This window comes from Toxotes jaculatrix, chromosome 23 (genome assembly GCF_017976425.1).
Source record: "Toxotes jaculatrix isolate fToxJac2 chromosome 23, fToxJac2.pri, whole genome shotgun sequence".
In the NCBI taxonomy this organism is placed as follows: Eukaryota; Metazoa; Chordata; class Actinopteri; family Toxotidae; genus Toxotes; species Toxotes jaculatrix.
Window position 1 is genome coordinate 5,850,902 of NC_054416.1, and position 18,927 is coordinate 5,869,828.

At 41.4% G+C, this 18,927-nt stretch overlaps 1 protein-coding gene across 4 annotated transcripts in view; it reads right to left on the bottom strand.

Moving 5' to 3' along the window:
• Window positions 1-18,927, bottom strand: part of arap2 (ArfGAP with RhoGAP domain, ankyrin repeat and PH domain 2) — a 98,877-nt gene that overhangs the window by 40,759 nt on the left and 39,191 nt on the right. For all 4 annotated transcript variants that reach the window (XM_041031032.1, XM_041031031.1, XM_041031030.1 and 1 more), the window contains exons 11-14: window positions 15,792-15,991; window positions 11,640-11,725; window positions 11,351-11,533; window positions 5,884-6,058 (exon numbers count right to left, since the gene is read on the bottom strand). In XM_041031032.1, the coding sequence (XP_040886966.1) occupies window positions 5,884-6,058; window positions 11,351-11,533; window positions 11,640-11,725; window positions 15,792-15,991 (644 nt within the window). The remainder of the gene's footprint in view (window positions 1-5,883; window positions 6,059-11,350; window positions 11,534-11,639; window positions 11,726-15,791; window positions 15,992-18,927) is intronic.

Consider the following 18,927-nt stretch of genomic DNA (forward strand, 5'->3'; position numbering starts at 1 on the left):
AAAGCTGGACTCTGTTAAGATGGGACTGTGATGTCTGTGGGGGCGGCAGTTGAGAAGTCTGGCCTGTGCTGATTGGCTCAGTCCCCAGTGAAGGGAGGTGACATGACAGAGTGCTCAATTAGCCATCTGGTCGCCCACGGCAATGGTCACAAAGTGGTGCCCGACAAGCAGTGGACAGTGGGGTAATCAGAGGTGCTCTCTCACACACACACACACACACACACTCGCACACGCACACACACAGAAATACAGCTAGACCCAGTAAATGATAGCACAAAGGGCTAATGTATGCAAGGCAAGCAAAAAATAACATGTTCAAGTCAGTTTAAGATAAAAGAAGCCAGAAGGCTAAATTTCTAAGTGTAAAAACATCCAATCATTCACATGATTACAGAAATTAAACCAATTTATTTACTGAGATATGCAGCCAGCGGGCACACAGACACTTTTTAGCCAATAACACTTCCTCAAAATTAAAGCCATTCACATATAGACACTCGATCAGGGGAAAAAGCTTTAATTTTCCCAAACTCTCAGCAGCTGCCTGTGACCTCCTGACCCTCTAACAGTCCCATGTAAAGCCCTGTATGTTGGTTAAAAACATAAACAACATCAACAAGCACAGAGAAAACTGACAGAGCCTTTCTATGTTGCTAACAACAGAGTGGAATGGAGACTCAAGATGAAACAGGCCCTCTGATTTAGCGTTTGTGTATATGTGTGTGTGCTGGTGTTCATCTTTTTATTATCCACACAGAAAGCCTGCTGGATAAATTTTTAATGTGCCGCGAGATTCAGAGATCCGAGGCGTCAGGGATGCTAGGGTGGCAACAATAAAACTTCTTTGCCTCCAAAGCCATGGTGTGTCATTTAAGAAGAAGCGGAATGATGTCAACAGTAAGAGGCATTGCTGTTTAGCTTGGTTTTACAGTACAATGGCCCCCTGGGTGGAGTGAAGAGCCACTATAAAATGCAATTTACATGTTTATATCACTCTGTTTACAGTTTAGGCATTAGCTGATACTTTTATCCAGAGGTTTACAGTGAAATAGATGGCAGAGGTTCAGTGTCTTGATTCAAGACACACAAATTCTCCGGGGCAGAAATCAAAAATGCAACCTCGAAACCACTATTTGCAGAATTTTTATGAGTTTGGAATCTTACAAATATTTCTGAAAGCATGAGTTTCTGTTTGCAGAACAGAAACAGAAGTAGCATGACATAAAATTTTATATCCATCTACCAGATTTAAAATAATATGTATAATATATTAGCACAAGCTACGTATGACACAGCCAATGAGTATCTCTTTGTACATTTACCACAGAAACACAGAGTTTACCACAAAATTGCTCTCTACTACAGAGCTGATACCCCGATGTCATTTTCCCATTACTGCTTCCCCAGCCTCTCGGGGAATGATGTGTAAACCTGGGTGCCATTTTCTCACAGTATGACGATAAATGGATGAATGAGAGGATGGATGTGTAGTTTGTTTGTATGAACTGAAACATCCAAACAAGTGTGGGGAAGTAAATTGGCAAGTGGAAGTTGGAGCTCAGTGGCTAATGTTGTGCACCTGCAGATTTAAGAACCAATTACCAACTTGTCTTTCCAGTCGGACAGGGACCAGTGGCAAACGCACACAGAGTGACAAGTCCAGGGACCAAGACTTCTGTGGGGTTACTATACTACACTTGTTTGCCAAACTGGTCCATTGTACCATCCAGTCTAACCACAGACGTGAATACCAGCACCATCAGTGCTCTGTAAATGTTACAGAGAACTTACATTTACATTTTCAGTCCATCAGCTGATGCTTTTATCAAGAATGACTTCCAATTTAGTGTTGAGACTCTGTAGAGACACTGATTATTCTGGGAATTTCAAACTCACAAGAGTCCACGATTTGTTAACCACTGAGGCTCTAAATTAGCATTTAAAAAGTACTACGAGCGAAGATCAAAGTACAGTATCCACCATATTTGGTGTCTGGTATTATATCCATCACCATCTTTACACTGGCAAATGACAGGACAGATACTGGTACCAGCTCTGTTAAACATGAGCTGTGCCAAAATCGATTATCCTCAAAAAAAATATTTGATGTAGACTGTGTTTATTTTGTCCTTTCTTCATTCTTTCAATTCCATTTTTAAAAATTCTGCTTAAATGGTGCCAGAAAGGTTTTCTTTGACATTGTCTGTTTGCCACAAATTGACACCAAATGGAAAATCATTTATTTTTCTCTGATCTCCAAAGTTTTGAACCCTTTTTTTTTTTTTTTTTTTTTTTTGTTCCAGTGATGAAAACAAAACTTGACAGAAGATCTTTTACTATACGCATATTTCTGATGGTTAATTTTATTTATGTGGTCTATGTGCCCTCCTGGGTGTAACATATGGGAATTCAGTGGACATAAAAAAAATGATAGAGGAACCTAAAATTATACAAGAAGCCACCACAGTGGAAGCCTTTGACTATAAGGGATAGAGCCATCATTGAAGCTGCCCACGGGGGTTCCTAAAGTACGAAGAAACACTCCCCCTGAGAGCTGCCACTGGCTTTTTTTAAAATTGAATCTGGGATGGGAATATGTAAATGTACACGCTCGTACAGTATCCCAGGGTGCTCTGGGGCGAGCAGGTGTGGGCAGGAGAACGAGGTCCGTCGAGGCCCACATGGATGCACTCATATACGCAGACAGAAGGAGCTAATGAAGTGGCAATGCTCTGCCATCAGAGGATGTCCTAACACTCGAGCTACAAATGAGCCGCTGTGGAGGGAAGGGACGGTGGAGAGGTTGGGGAAGAGGCTGGCTAACAGCTTTGTTTGGATTCACTATATCCAGGGGAAATGGAGGGTTCTCCTATTTTTATTTTTACAAACTGGGAGCATGATTCACACTGTGCAGTAACGTAGCGCACTGAGAGCTACTCCAATTTAGACTTTAGTTCTCGAGAGTGAGAATTGTTCAGGCTGGCGATTTGTTTATTGCTGGCTTATTGCAGCCTCCCACCGGGGGGGACAGTGAATTTGGAAAAGAACCACGCTTGTCGTCATTTCATTCAGTGCAGTGTCTGGCTTTACAGCACCATGCGGTGGTTGAATAAGGGCCTGAAGTGCTTCCTTGTTGGAGATGCATGGTTTATAAGAAAAACAAAAAAGTAAAAAAAAAAAAACCAAGCAGACAGGCACCACAGGTCATCACATGATGGCATGCTGCTGCAAACGAATGAAATTCCTATATCTGTCCTTATGTTACCTTGAATGTTCGCAACTGTCCTGTTGGAGCCGCAGCTCTTTAAAACTCTAAAACAACCCTTAGCTCTGTTTTGTCCTCGATACTGGCTGCTGTGTGGCTCCTTTTATTCTTCCCTCTATCTTCTCTCTGTCAACACCACGAGATACAGTAGGGATGGTGTCATATGGGTATTGAATTGTTCCCGGTTTCTGCCAGACATAACACTGCGCACAAAAATAACTGAAAAAGTTCAATTTCTGTGCAATCAGAAATTTCACAAGTTTTTTTTTTTCACTGCAAACTCAGGGGGCACATGCACAGAAACAATGCAGTCGCCACTTTCCACAGCTTTGTGCGATGTGACAATGTGTCCAGCAGTAGGAAAATGTCAAAGAGGGAATTTGGACAGTATTTTGTGTGGAGCCTTAATCTTCTCCACACAGCACAATAGTCTATTTCTTCACTGCAGTTTCAGAAAATATATTTATAGATGTTTTTATGAACATCTTAACACTAACCACATGGGATCTAAGGAGCAGCACAGCCTGCCTTTCTTCTGATTCATGCCAAAATATGTGCATACTGTCACCTGTGCATTAGTGTTGAAAGAACACGTTCTGTCATGCTGTGAATTACTTTTGGCATCAGTCAATAAATAATCATGTCTCAAAATGTCCCCTACAAAAGCGCTTAATGGCTGTGCAGAGTGATACAAAGCTGTGGTGTTTTCAGGGGGATATAAACGGTTGCCCATTTAAGAGAATGAGCATGTGACACTGGGTGGACATCATGTCATTTTTACGAGTAGTTTCCTCCTTCCGCTCTACCATACAGTCCCAACAAGTGTTACACTGACTGTTGTCCCTGAGGCAAGATCTCTATTGCAGCCAAGGAACATTGTAAATCAGTCATTTGGGTTCTGGGTAACCTCCATGACCCAGGTCCTTCTTGCCTAGTTGGTCAGTTTAGCTGGACACCCATCACTACAGGAAGAGTCTGGATAGTTCCATGTTTGTCTGTTTGTTAATGATGAGGCCCTACAACTTCCAGACACATAATGAGCATATAAAGGCTGCCTGTATGCTACACATTGCAGACGGACAATGCCACACGCGCAAATGTGTGTGTATGTGTGTGTGTGTGATGGTCTGTTTGTCTGCATATGAGTCTTCCAGCACACCTCCAAGTAATGGCCATCACCATGGCGACCAGGTGACCCATGCTAGCAATTAGGAGTCCCAAACAGGCTCGGTGCCGGCAAGTGTGCACAGATGCAGCGCATACATTATGTAAAATACAGTCCCTGAGAAAGTCTCCCCCCGCCCCAGCCAATGGTCTCTCTCGCTCCTTTAATCTAATACATTCTTATCATCAGCCCTGTGTAGAACCACACAAACAAAACACACCCATCATGAGGAAGCCACACGACACAGCATGTCTGTGTCGTGCCTCCGACGCAAGGAACAGGAGATGGGTAATACAAAGGAGAGTTGGCGGAAAAAGAGATACAGAAAAGAAAAAGAGAGAGAGAGAGAGAGAGAGAGAGAGAGAGAGAGAGAGAGAGAGAGAGAATTTTTAACTTACAACTCACTGGCTTCAAATTTATGGGTTTTTCTACCTTCATTTCCTATTCACGGCAGAGTAAAATAAAAACCTCCCACTGTGCTTTTATAAATGTGGCGGCACAGCAGTGAGTGTGAGTTTTAAACATGATTGGCTTGTTAAAGTATAAAGACAATGGGCTGAATATATGTGGCGCCGATGGTTGTAAAAGTCCAACTCGCACACGTAGTTTAAAGGCCGTTTCACAGATTTATATGAGCAGTCAGTTCTCTTTTTTTTTTTTTTTAGGTCTGACCAGGAGAAGGTATGAGTTATTCTGCTTCACAGCAGCTCTCTGTGGTCCAGGACCTCACCTGGGTTGAACACTGGCCATGGAAAACTTTCCTGTATTCTAACTACAACTCTTTTATCCTTTGTTCTTGAATTAATGAGTACGTACAGTAATTATGAAAAAATATGCGCTCAGATGCACAAAACAAACCACAGAGGGTGGAAGGTACTGAAACCAAAAGAAGAAAAACCGTAAGAAGCTGTTTGTGGGGTTACAGCTTACTTTACGAAAACCTGTGAACACACACCTTACACTCAAATTTAAAGGCAAAGCTTCTTTGTTAACTGAGACAGAGTTCTGAGTCCCAAACTCATCAGCTGTCCTCATCTTTGAATCCTTTCATCTCTTTAAGTGAAACATATGTAAACAGGACTATGTCAGAGCAAAATAATATTATAACTATTAAGTAATAATTCTGCACTATAATGCTAAGGTTAAAAATCTCTGCCCTGAAATACATAAACCAATGAGTGTATAAAAAGTGGGTTAGGTTTAGCTGGAGACTGAGTTTTAAGCCAACTCACAGAGTCAGCAAAATTAGCCAGCTAGCTGCAGCTGATAAACGCTGCTCCTGATAGTTGACATTTCAGCCAACAAAGTCCTTTTTTTTTTTTTACATCTGTGCAACCTTTCTGAAAAGTCATCATGGATTTTAAATGTTAAATCTTCCACTGTTAACCGAAATGTGCATATGTGCTGGGAAACAACGGACAGCTTGACAGGCTAGGCACCCAAAGTTGCTTACCAGACAGTTTGTTCTGGTGCAGAAACTCCATCTGTAGCTTCTGTCCAGCACGCTGAGCCAAGAGATAGGGGGTGGAGCACACTGGATCTCCGGTGGCACAAATAACATCTGCCCCACTGAAGACCAGAGCCATGGTCTGCAGCACGTCCGGTGACACCACAGCTGCACACAGCGCCTGAGCACACACAAAACAAGATAAAACAGCACATGAAGACTTTTTCTGTACTGTGCCTTGTCTTGGCCCACTTTCATAAAATTCTTCAATAATGTATATGTGGGATACTACTGTATATTAAGTACTTTGAGATGTTGTAAATCGGATTCTTGAGGCTGATTTTTAGTGGTCACAAATCTTATTTGTGCAAGTCTACCTGTCACTTAACGCTTCCTGATGTGATAGACTAATAAAAGGCTGAGTAAGTGCAGTCGCGGCTCATTGAATTTCTAAGTAGCTTTCCATAGCTGGATTAATACCTTGAAAAATTTCACATCCCAGATGATGAACCAGTGAAAATATCTGGAAATGTGAGCATGGTCTCACTTCTCTGTGTAGGAGGAACAGCCTGGTGCTGCTTTGTGCGTGTCTATGTGTGTATGCCAGGTTGATAGAGGACAAAGAGTCTATAAAGAGGCATCAGAAAACCATATAAAGTTTAGAATTGAGTTCCGCCCGCTGATCTCAAAAGAGAAGTTAAAATAAGATCAAACTTTAATACTCCCTGCGGGAATCATTAAATCTCTAATCCCTGTGAAAAAGGGAATATAGCAAATAAGAACAGGACAAATGGGCCATATTAAATATAATGAAACTAACAATTTCAGAGAAGAGAAATGTAGGAATAAAGACACGAAAACAATAAAGTAAACAGAATAACAGCTGTAGAGCACAGTGAGGAGAAGGGAAACACATTTTGTGAATATGCTGTATGGAAATAAACAAAAGTATGCAAGACATCTATATCATGAAACTGAAAAGTAAGACACGCAATCCAACGCATGATCCATCAAAGAAATGTGTGAACAGACTTTTACTGCACACAGTTAAACTATCAATTCAAGCCATTAATGAAAGAAGGAATGTACGAATGAGTCATTTTTTAAAATATATACTTATAATGTATGAGAACACACACTGCTTTGTGTACTTTTGCCTTCAGAGCTTTCATGCAACATACACCCTATGACGCATAACATTCAAAATGTATTGAACTTGGCACAAAATATATACTTTAAAGTATCCATAATCATACAGTATGTCATTTCCAATTTTAAACAAATGAAAAACTACAACATAAACTTAGTCTCATAGTCTTGTTTTCAACTTGAGGGGCACTTTCATAAAGTCGAGAGACAGACTTGTAAAGAACGATCAAAATCAGCACCTCAAAGCTAAGATATGTCAACTTTTGCTTGGATCCTGCAATTTCCATAATGCAGCTTAATAGAATCTGTCATTAGACCGTCTCTCCCTGTGAAATGCCCTCATCTTTCAAACTCCAAGTCCCCAGTTTCTAACGCAGGTTTTCTCTCAAATATTTACAGCCCAGACTTTAGAAAGCTCCTCCAGAGTGACAGAAAAAAATTCTGTTTTCACAAGCTGAGCAGTACTCTGCATGAGAAACAAACTGATCTCTCTGTGGAAAATCAGCAGTGGCCCTTTAAAGATTAAAAAAATGCAGACTTTGATAGGCTGAGGCACGTGTCAATCAACAAAAATCATTCAAACATCACTATCAAGTGACAGGAAGAAGAGAAATACCCAATTAAGACCTCAAATTTTTGAAATTCTTACTTTCTATTCTGCTATATTCTCTCTGTCACTTCTATTTTCTCTGTACTGTATATCTTCTATACATCGAGTCCCTTTAGTCCCTAAGTGCTTTAGCTTTGACTTCAATACAGACTGAATCTCATTTAGTGCCAGCATCAAGCGGTCATTAAAGGAACTGTTGCTTTAAGGCACCTCTGCACAGCCTTCAGTCATGGACTGGAGACACTTGGTCTCCTGTTAAACTTTTGCTTCTATAAATACATGGTGTTCAATTCCTACTTTAATAGGGACAGAAAACTTTAGTTAAATACTTAGTGTTTAGCCATACAGACATGAACTGTGAAAAACATTCACCTGTTTCACACAAAGAGCCAGCTAAGAAAAAGAACAGAGAAAAAAAGAGTCAGAAGAATATAGTCTGCCCGAGGAAAACATTTTCTCTGCGTCTGTCTCTTCCTATCAGTCCAGTCAATTGATGTGACATTGTGCACGATGACCCGCAACAAAGTGGATCAACAGAGGAGTCGAGTGGCAAATAGCGGAATTTCAACGAGCAACCTCTCCTTTCATCGGACTTGGACCGAGTCAGTAAGCAGCATCGATCTGCCACAAACAAGCAAGATCCGTCTGAAAGTGAGGCACGGTGAGGCTGCACATATACACACAGGCAAAGTACACACTCAAACAAAGTACCTGTCAGTATAACCTGCCCACCCACACAAAGGCCCTGCTCGGAGATGAAGATGTTTAAATGTGTGTGTGTGTTCTAAGCTCACAGATTTATTCATTTCCATTCACGTGCGCAGTTTCTGCAAAAAATTAATTTATCCTCCTCAACAGAAAATATCAGAAAATGAATTTGTGGATATGATTCGTTTATTCACTCTTTGTCTTTTTCTTTCACACGTGCTCACACACAAGACGAGGTCAGATTATGGCAAAACAGTCCCATGCAACCTGGCCTTATTCTGTATCGTCTCTGGAAATGACCTTCCGTGTCATAGCAATTACTGCAGCCACTAGGGGGTTTATGTGTGTTAGTGTGTGAGTGTGTGTAATGATATAAGAGGGTCCTTTGACACCCCCCTCTCTAGGTCATGTGGCCTGCGGAGACTCTGTGGAGGTCACTGGGATATGAGCTTCTAATGGGGAACATGGGACTAAGAAACAGAGAGAGCAGGGATAGAGGGAGGGCATGAAATGAAGAAAGCGGACGCAGAACGAAAACATCTTAACAGAATAAGCACACAGGGTTGACGCACACAGGTATAAATCACTTCACCGCCTTTTTATTTTTATTTCATTACTTGAATTGACACTTAAAACGGTGATTTACTGTATGGGTCGAGTGAGTTTCATGACCCCAGGGCCCATAAAACCTGTTAAAATGCCATCGCATGATTTTAAAATTGCATGAATGTCAATGAGGAAATTGCTAGTATTATTGTCTCTGTTCAAGAGAAGAGTCCCAAAGGAATGGGTTTTATATAGCTTTTATTTTTTTCATACTCATACTTGTGTTACAGTAAGTAAATGTGACACAGAACTGGAACAACGTGTCCAATGAGATTAGACTCAGTGTCCTTGTTTGTTAAAAATACTTTTTTTGTTTTGTTTTGTTTGTTTTTTTAGGTTTCTTGTGATTTATTGCTTTATGCTAAGATTTGCGGACCTGTTTTAGAAGAGTGTTTATTATTTTAGCAAACATACACACATCTGTGTTGAGTCATGGTGTGTATGATGCCTCTGTGACACATTGATCCCTATCAAGTCCGTTGAGTCCCCTTTATAAAGGCAGGCTAGACAGAGAGACAGCAAACACAACCACCCACTTGCACTTTTTTCTCTTCCCATCATCCTCTCTTTCACACACACACACACACACACACACACACACTTCTCCACTGGCCAAACCTTTTTAGGCAGCTACAGGCTGAATCCAAATGTCTGGACTTCATGGCTCTTGCAGACACTGTGAACTTGGTGGACGCCTTCCCAGGAAGTCTGTGAGCACTCAGGGCTGTCCAAATCAACAATTCATTAGATCTTCAAGAGGACTTTCAGCAGGATTTCCAAAGGGTCCGACTTCACCAGATTTTGCTCAGAAAATTACCAGTGTTCCTAATTCTAATAATAATAATATCGATATGTACAATATTTATTTATAAAGATTTTTTTTTATTTCTGCTGTGAAACCTTGCTACTGATGTAGCAAGGTTTCATCTGCACACACAGAATATGAACACGCTGAAGAATTTGGATTTGTAATAATCTGTAGGTTTACTTTTGTCCATCTATGGCGTGAGGATCCACAGCTGAGGCTTTAATGTCGACATAACATTGTGTTCGGCCGCTAATGTAAAGGGAACATTTTACTGCACATTCTAACCATATCTTTTATGGCTTCTATGTAATGTAACAGACCTCCATATCTCATATAAAAGTTGCCTTTATGAATTCCATCAAGAATTGTTCAGAAAAATCCTCTGAAATGAGCTGCAGGGTCAGGAGTTTCAGTTAATCTCCATGGAAACACATGAGCTCTTTAAGTCCCCTCTCATAGCTCATTTCAACCAGTGCAGTCCAGCAGCTTCACAGGCTTAACGTGAAAACAGTGAAGACGTCACTGTACGTGCGACAAAAGTCTGCGAGGGCTCAGTTCCTATGTCTGGAGAGTGGACATTTGGATTCAGCCACACTCTCTGCGTCTGTCACGCTTCCTCTCCTACACCACCCTGCAAAAAAAAAACTCCCACTATAACTGCAAATTCACACATCTCCAGTGGAGCAGCACACATGTTCACACGCATGTAGACACTACACACTCCCCACCAGCACACACACACACACACTCAGAAGCCAGCAAAGCCGCAATAAAACCAACCCAAGCGTTTCTGTTGTGGATCCTAATCCACTTTTCCACTTAGCTAGCTAGTATATCTCTTCCTTACTTTCCCCTCTCATTCCCTCTTTTCTCTCTACATCTCCATTCCTCTCTTTCTGCTCTAGAAAACAATACAAAAGGCCTGATCTGCGTAAATGCTGACGCAGGTGGAAACTCAGAGGCTCAGCGCACGTTGCTTTTAAGACCCTCTTTTTAGAGGCAATTTTTTTTGCCGCAGCAATAAACCCTAAACCACAAACTGGCAGAGAAGGCCTTAGCGCCAACTTGCTTATACCTGAGATCAATCAGACGCTCCCTTTGGCATCTTTAGACCTATAGAGCAGTTTTACTGGCCGTCAAAAGGTCAGGGAACTATGGGCTATTTCAGGTTCAGGGGATATAGCTAATGGTGTATGACATGTACCGTGTTTCTTAGATGTACAGATGAGGCTATTGTAGGTGCCCACTAATGACTGCTTCCTTGGTGAACTTCAACTTGCTCTCTTCATAGGAAACAGTTTTCTAATTGAAGATAGAAAAACACATTCAAAGCCAAAAAAGGGAGATATGTTTACACTATGGTGCTGGCAGCTGAAATGCACTGCGACTGGAACTTCACTGACAAGTGTGATTCTGAATTACCGGCGCACAGAGACAGTTCCTACGTATTCATGTATGAATAACAGCAAACTGCAAAAATTAACATGTGACCATGTTAGCAGAATATTGGCTGAATACCTCAAAACGTAATTTCTAAAACATCAATTTATAGTGTTGTGAATTCTGCTCAAGTGCCTTTATGGAAATTGTACCTGGTTGAGCTGCTCCAGGTCATGAAAGCCCTCCAGGACCCTCCGGTACTTCCTCTCCCTGTACTTCCTGCGGATGAATGTGGCACGCTGCTCCGCCGTAGCACCAAGGTGCAGGTCCTCCTCCATGGGAAGGTTAGCAGCCCAGAAAGTGTTAGCATTCTTGTTCCCCACCTCCAGGAAGAGCTGACAGGTTGAAAAACATACACAAGAGAAAAAAGTCAGGTGAGAATCATTTGTAGGATTTCAAATTAACGTCTGTCAAGCCCCAAATAAAAACAATTGCACTAACCTCCACTAGCTCATTGCTCCAGATACTGCTGTCCAACTTCAAGCTCCGCACTTTTGAAATACTCGGGCCGAGGGAGCGGTGCTGTCCTGGCACACAGGAACACACAGTCATCAGCGTGATAGCACAGATACACAAACACACATACAGTGTATATTTCATGAATCCTTGGCTTCAGTTAAACATATTCAAAAAGACTTTCAGGCAACACTTTTAGTTCCTAAAAAGTTCACATGAAAAAAAATAAATTAAGATGTACATACAGGCACACACAGCTCCTCCGTGTGCACAAACACACACCAAATGTCAGTGATGGAATAAACAATAAACAGGCAGTAACAAGATGGAGAAACAGAGCATGACTGCAAGCTCATTCTCTCACTCACAACAGACATATTTAGTCCCCTCAGCACTCCTAATTGGAAATGAAAGCACAGAACGAGGGCCATTAATTGCTAATGAATCATGAGTAATTCATTGTGTTTGTTGGTCGGCCTGTTTATTTGGGTGAACGAGAGGCTTCTGGGGTTGCTTATGGCCAAAGACAGAGCATACATGCATAATACATTAGGCACAAACACACTGTATGTGTGAATGTGAAATATTGTCCTGTGTGTAACGGCGGATAATTTTAGATTTAGATTTGGCATGATCTCATTACGGTCTCCAATGCTCAAGTAGAGCAGCTGCGAATGAAAACATGAGGCCATGAGATGTTAAAGGCCATCTCGACACAAATCCAGAGAGCACCTATTGTATAAAATAACGGACTCTGATTGAGGAGACATCACCTACATGTCTGAAGTCGTTTAAGACTTTTACTAGCACAGTTAAATATGAGCAATGTGATGCACAACCTCCTTAAGCGAGTATGCTGAAATGGAATCCAAGCAGTAGGTGGAGGATTTTAATTCTGTTACTATTTCAACAAGCTCTGAATAATCTAGTTTGTTAAAAACATTAAAAGTCTCTATCGGGAGAAAAACACAATACTCTTGTTGTACTCTGCCTGATCAAATTTTCTCATTTTCTAATAAAATAATTTAGGAATCTCTTAACATTTTAACAAAGACCCAGGAGCAGTTGACTCTGCTGTTTAGACTGATTCAGAAGTTGCTCAATTGTAGTAAATAAAAATCTGGGGTTATTAGCATATTTTTGTTTACAACTGATCAAACATGTTTCAGCTGAGCCTTGAGACGACAAAAAACAGCATTCCCTTCTCCCCCGAGGTTAAAGCAAATATTTTTCTGGAAGAGTTCACATTAAAAGTGTCAAGTGTGGGCACATTAGTTTAAATATGGCTTCTACAATCCCAAACGTCACACTGAAAACAAAGGGATAATCGTGGCTTGTGAGACCACATGAGTCCAGCTTGACAAATAAAAGCCAAAGAGCCAGATTCTCACACTTTTGCCTGTGAAGGAATGAAAATATTTAACTCTGGGTGACTGCTGCAGTGCTACAACCAAGCCCCTAAACACAGAGCCATACAGCACCACAGGACCGTTTTCACTTGTGTAAGGGTAATGAAGCCGAAAAAAGTGTGCATGCGCACGTGCCGCCGCGTACATGGTGAGATCTTCCCATATTAACAGCCTGTTGTAAATGGCTTTCACAAAAAAACTGCCCAACCCGCCAAGAATTACACCTCCAATCAAAAACTTTCCCAGTCACTCCAGCAACAGGTCCTGGAGCCCTTTTCCAACCCGCTCCATACATGAGGTATTTCCCCCCCTCACTCAATGATGAGTCAAAAGGAAACAAAGCAAAGCAATGAGCACTGCATTTTTGTGTTTCCATGGCAACTGCTGCTAGCAGACATATCTAGAAGTGGCATCCTGTTTTAAAGTTTATTGCAATTACATGTAAGGAGGGACCTCCCAGTCTTTGGAGTAATTTAATTTTCTCTAGCAGCTGCAGTGGATAGTGGGAGAAACTAAAGACAGGGCTCAAAACAGAACAGAGCTCAACAGAGACTAAATACTGGACTTAAATTCATTGGGTGACCAGGAACAGAGCTATAAATGAATGCTAAGGTTTCTCTGTCAGTTGCATGTGTAAATAGCCAGTTCTTAGCTAGCTATATCAAATTTATGAGGTGATAATACAGTATGTCAGTGGTGTGTTTGCACTTCGTTGCATTGCTCCCAAGTGGACAAAAAAATTCAATTAATGCTCCCAAGTGTTTTAGTTGTTACTCATCTTTACCAAATAGTACCCAGATTATTTCTTAAAGGAGTGGTTCAGTTTAAACTCATTATCTGCATGAATGGCTGCAAGATGCCACGGCAGTTCCTGCAAATCTCTTGTGGCAAGGACAGCTCAAAATATGCTTCAGTCATAAAAACACTGTTTGTGTTTTCTTACTTTCTAATAAACTAAAGAAAAACAATGGGAAAAACGCTAATGCAGAGCTGAGTGGGACGCTGTGTCTCTCAAAGTAATTAGAAAAAAAAACGCGAGTGTGCAGAGAGCTTGTGCTACATTAAAAAATAAATAAATGAATAAATAAAAATAAATGAATTAATTTAAAAAATATTATTGAGTTTTCAGATTCACCTGTTTTTTTAATGTTAAAAATAAAAACAGATGATCGTATTTTTAATAAGACTGAAAATAATGGTCCCTAACAGTCCTTCAAGTCTACGCAAACAAAGACAAAATATTACAGTATGAAACTGCTCCACATCAGAGGGTGAAGCTACAGACTATTAAAATTCATTCCGTCTTGGCAGGAAAAGAGGAAAGCCAGTCTGGGATCATTTTTACCATTAGCCTTCTCATTACTTCTTTCCTCTTCCTCTTGTTCAGCATTTCTCTTTATTGTCCATGACATGAGAGCGCTAATTAAAAGCGTGAGCAGTCATTGGTATTCCAAATGGACCACCGCCTAATTTAAGGAGAGCACAGTGTGAGGACAGCTTCCTCGTAGCAGATATTCACCCTCTCTCTCTCTCTCTCTCTCTCTCTCCCCCAGCGCGTCGACAAAAATGTAATATTAAACACCCCTGCAAATGAAATCATTTAAGGGTGTTTGAAAAGGGATGTTGGATATCTGATGCGTACCAATTACATGGGCTTTGCAGAGGTGAGGTGAAGAATCGCATTAAAACTTATGACTCTGGGAGAAATCTCAAGCTTAAAAAAAAAGATCTGGAGGGGGAAGAGGAAGCGTACGGGAGTATGCATGAGGAAAAAAAAAAAAAAAAAAAAGTACTACACACTAACCAGAAAGTCCTCCACATCAAGCATGGCTGCTGCTTCGCTCTAATCATGTTTAGCGGGTCAAGAGGCAGTTTGGGATTCCCCAAGTTCTTGCCCGTGGCTTAATCTTTGTTGTCATTTCATCTGAGCCATCCAGCATTGCCAAATAGATTAGAGAGAGTCCAGAGGCCAGACGCCAACTCCCATAAGTGGCTTATCACCTGAGATCTTATTCCGAAAGAGCCTCTGGGTCAGAGTACATACTGTCAAACAAACATCAGACCACACATACAGACTAAGAATCAGGTAATAAAATGCTTTTTTTTTTTTTTTTTTTACTTTAGCATATTTTTGACTCTTGCTCACAACTTTTCATATGCAGCATGGTCTCTCCTTTTCATTTCTCTGCATACATTTAACAGGAGCAAATAGCGTGTGCTGGTCTTTCCAACTGGTTCCCAACCACTTTGGCTTGTGACCCTTTAAAGCAAGGCAGCGCTTATTCATGACTCCCTGTCACGGGTCATATATGCATGTCTGTGAGCTGTGAGCAGTTCAACCAAAGAATTAATAATCACAATTAAGTAAATCTTAAAGTAACAGTCTCAGAACTTTTTTCCTCTCTTGATTGTTATAAAGCGGCTCCTCAGATTTGTCTTGAAAAGACTCGTGAGTCCATACTCGTGGGTGGGGAACCACTGCTTTACAAAGCGAACAAATGAAGAGTGTTTTGACGGGCTGCTTGCTGCCATTTACTCAAAGCTATGCGTGGGCGGATCTGTACAAGTAGTATATTGTTTATCTTGGTGGACTGAATCTACAGTATGTTGTTTATCAATGTGTATAAGTCTGTATATCCAGCACGTGTGTGTGTGTGTGTGTGTGTGTGTGTGCTCCTCAGAGAGCCAAAGGAAGCCAAGGGTAAAGCAGTATGTCTGTGTCCCTTACCTGCACATTTCTTACAGATGACCACACCCAGATTGACAGACGCCCACTCCGGCCGTGGGGCGCGACAGTCGGCGCAGCTCCTGTTGGCCTCGTCGAACCAGATCTTCTCTGCCACTTCATAGTCGGAGAGCGTCTCAGCAATCGATTCCTGGACCGCTTCAATCCACTCCTCCTTCTCCTGTTCTGACTCGGCCGTGAAGCTGCAACAATTGATTTTTTGCCCCCCACCCCCCAACCCCCACACATACCTCACAGTTATTGATTTGATTTGAGAGAGCAATTAAACAGCATAGTATCGCTTGGCAGGGTTACGAGGGTGCGCAGTATTTGGAGTAGTTGTGGGGGGCTGCTGAGTGTGTATGTCTATGTGTGATTGCAATAGATTTGGTGAAACTGATAGAGAGGTGGCGAGAGGGGCAATGGGGCAGGTAAATCAATCTGTCTCACCTTGCACAACTAAAATCTATAAAGTGCTAATGCAGGATATTTTTTCAGGATATTATTTTTATATTAGATTCGGGAAAGTTGAGAAATGGCGATGGAAAAAGAGTGTAAACATAACCCATTTACAGTTTCAATATACATTAAAAACAAAAAAAAAAATCACGACACTGTTGTTCCATCAGGACCTGCATCAAAAGCACTCTCAGTTTGAAAATGAAGAAAAGTAAAGCACTGAGATAAGATAGATAATATAAGTGATGCTGCTTCTGTAGTTGACATGGTGCAGTCACAAGCTTAAAGGTTTCATTTCAATACAGTAAATGTCTGAAAGCATTACTACTAAAACTTGAAGCCACAGCACACAATCGCTGCACTTACATGAACACAAGAAATCAGGTTACTGACTGTGTTCGGAGAACACATGTACATGTGTATTCTGGTCTACTCTGCTGGTTACGCTTCCAACTGTGTGATAACACTTCACAGAACGATACATCCTCTCTACACGACAGTGCCCCTGCCCACTAAGCAGGGTCCATTAAGTCAGAGTTTGGTCTGAAAGAATTCGAGAGCCCTGATCTTAACCCCGTCCAACACCTTTGGAAAGAACTGGAACAATGACTGCGAGCTGGGCATTATCAGCCAACATCATGTACCCGAGCAAATCCCTGCAGCCAGGTTACAAAATCTCAAGTAAAACCCTCCCAGAAGAGTGAAGGCAGTAATATTTGGCAGCTGACATCCCTTGTTCAGGTGTCGACTTACTTTTAATGTATTTAGGAAGAGAATGTTTAAACGATGTACAACTGGCTATATCTCATTTACGCAATTAAACTAATAACACCATCACTCAGTGACCCAATCAGATATGTGTGTGTGTGTGTGTGTGTGTGTGTGTGTGTGTGTGCGTGCGTGTGTGTGTGTGCGTGTGTGAGGAATTGCACACAGCCTGTCATTCAGTCCCTCTATATCTCACTCATTAGTTTCCCAGAGCGAAGAGATCTATGTGGAAAAGACACACACACTCATACACACACACACACACACACTTAAACACACATACACACACACAGGAGTGACTGGATATTAGATAGTGTCTAACAAGCACTTATAAAGATATCTGTCTGTGCCCTCGTAGGGACAGACAGGATGGCATTTAAGTGCATGTGCATTTTGAAGAAGTTGCTGAATGTACAGAATAACTCAAAATTAGCAAAGCATGCAAAGTGTACATAACATGCAATCTGTGCACAAGTGAAAGTGCACAAGACGACAGACAGCAAGAACAACAGAGATCGACAGATATATAAAATTGAGAGAAAAGAGAGAGAGAGAGAGATTCCTAGCTTGACTGAAAGAAGCACTTAGAAAGGAGAAATGGGACCACTGGTCTCCATGGCAACCTGGCGACCGGTGTAAAGTAAGAGAGACGATGAGGGGGAAGGAGACGGTGGGGAGGGGAAGCGTTCGCCCGGAGCAGAGGATGTGCACCAGGCCAGCTTCACCCAAGTAACCCAGCAGAGATCGATAGGTTGATTGGGTTCAGCCGCTCTGTGCCCATCGGTCTCTGCCCAGGGCCCGTCTAAAGAGATGACTGCGCACATCGTCTGCTGAACTACAACATGGCCTCCAAAATCGCAGAGGAGCAAAGGGAGGTGGGAGGCAGAAGGCAGAAGGCAGGAGGCAGCAAAAGTCTATGTGGAGGTTTAGATATGAAGTGAAGACCTGTATCAAATGAGGCTACAAAATAAACTACAGTTTTAAGGACAACAGGTGGTATTTGTCTTCCAAACCACTGAGAAATGAACACAGATGTAAGAGATGGAGCAGAAGTAAAATTACAGTGTTTTACATGCTCTAACAATAATTAAATTGTTGCCTTTGCTCTAATTTAATTTAATTCTGATTATAAATTTAGTTATGACTAAGCGGTTTGCATGTGCTAGTTTCCACTAAAATTACAACTTTCAAGCAATCTAGTACATTGTTGAAAGACGTCAATCACGCTCACAACCACAGGCTTCAGGCTTCCATCATCCCCCTCCCTGCCACTAACCACAATCTTAGAGCTCCCATGTTATTCTACCCTGCTCCCATGTAATTATCTGGAAAGTTATGAAAACTGAAAGAAAACTAAGAACGCAATGAATAGAGCAATCCACAGATATAAGGAACACTTGTTCTTTTTCAAGTCAAACAACAGGGGTACTGCCATTTATAGCACTGTAATGATTGTTTTGTATTGCTGCTGACTGACGGTTACTTTATATGAACAGAGCCAGGCTAGCTGTTTCGCCCTGTTTCCAGCCTTTATGCTGAGCTAACCTACCCGTCTCCATGCTTAACAGACAGACAAGAGGAGTGGTATCAATCTTCTCATCTAACTCATTTTTCCAAAATGTCAAACTATTCCATTAAATAAAGCAGATATAACATTTCATTTCAATTGGCCTACATGACCTTCATGGTCTGGAGTTGGAAAAACTGTTCTTTACAGTCTGCTTTAGGGTTCCCCGTGCACCTAAGGGTCTGGTATCAGTCCCTACTCATGAAAATGCATCTTTTAAAATTTTTTTATTTTAATATAAAAGGACAGTTAAATTTGGTAATCCAATTTTGATGTGCAGAAGCTTGACATTCTTTTGAAATTCTCAGTTTTGGTGAAAATTCAATCTCAAGTTTACTCCCACTG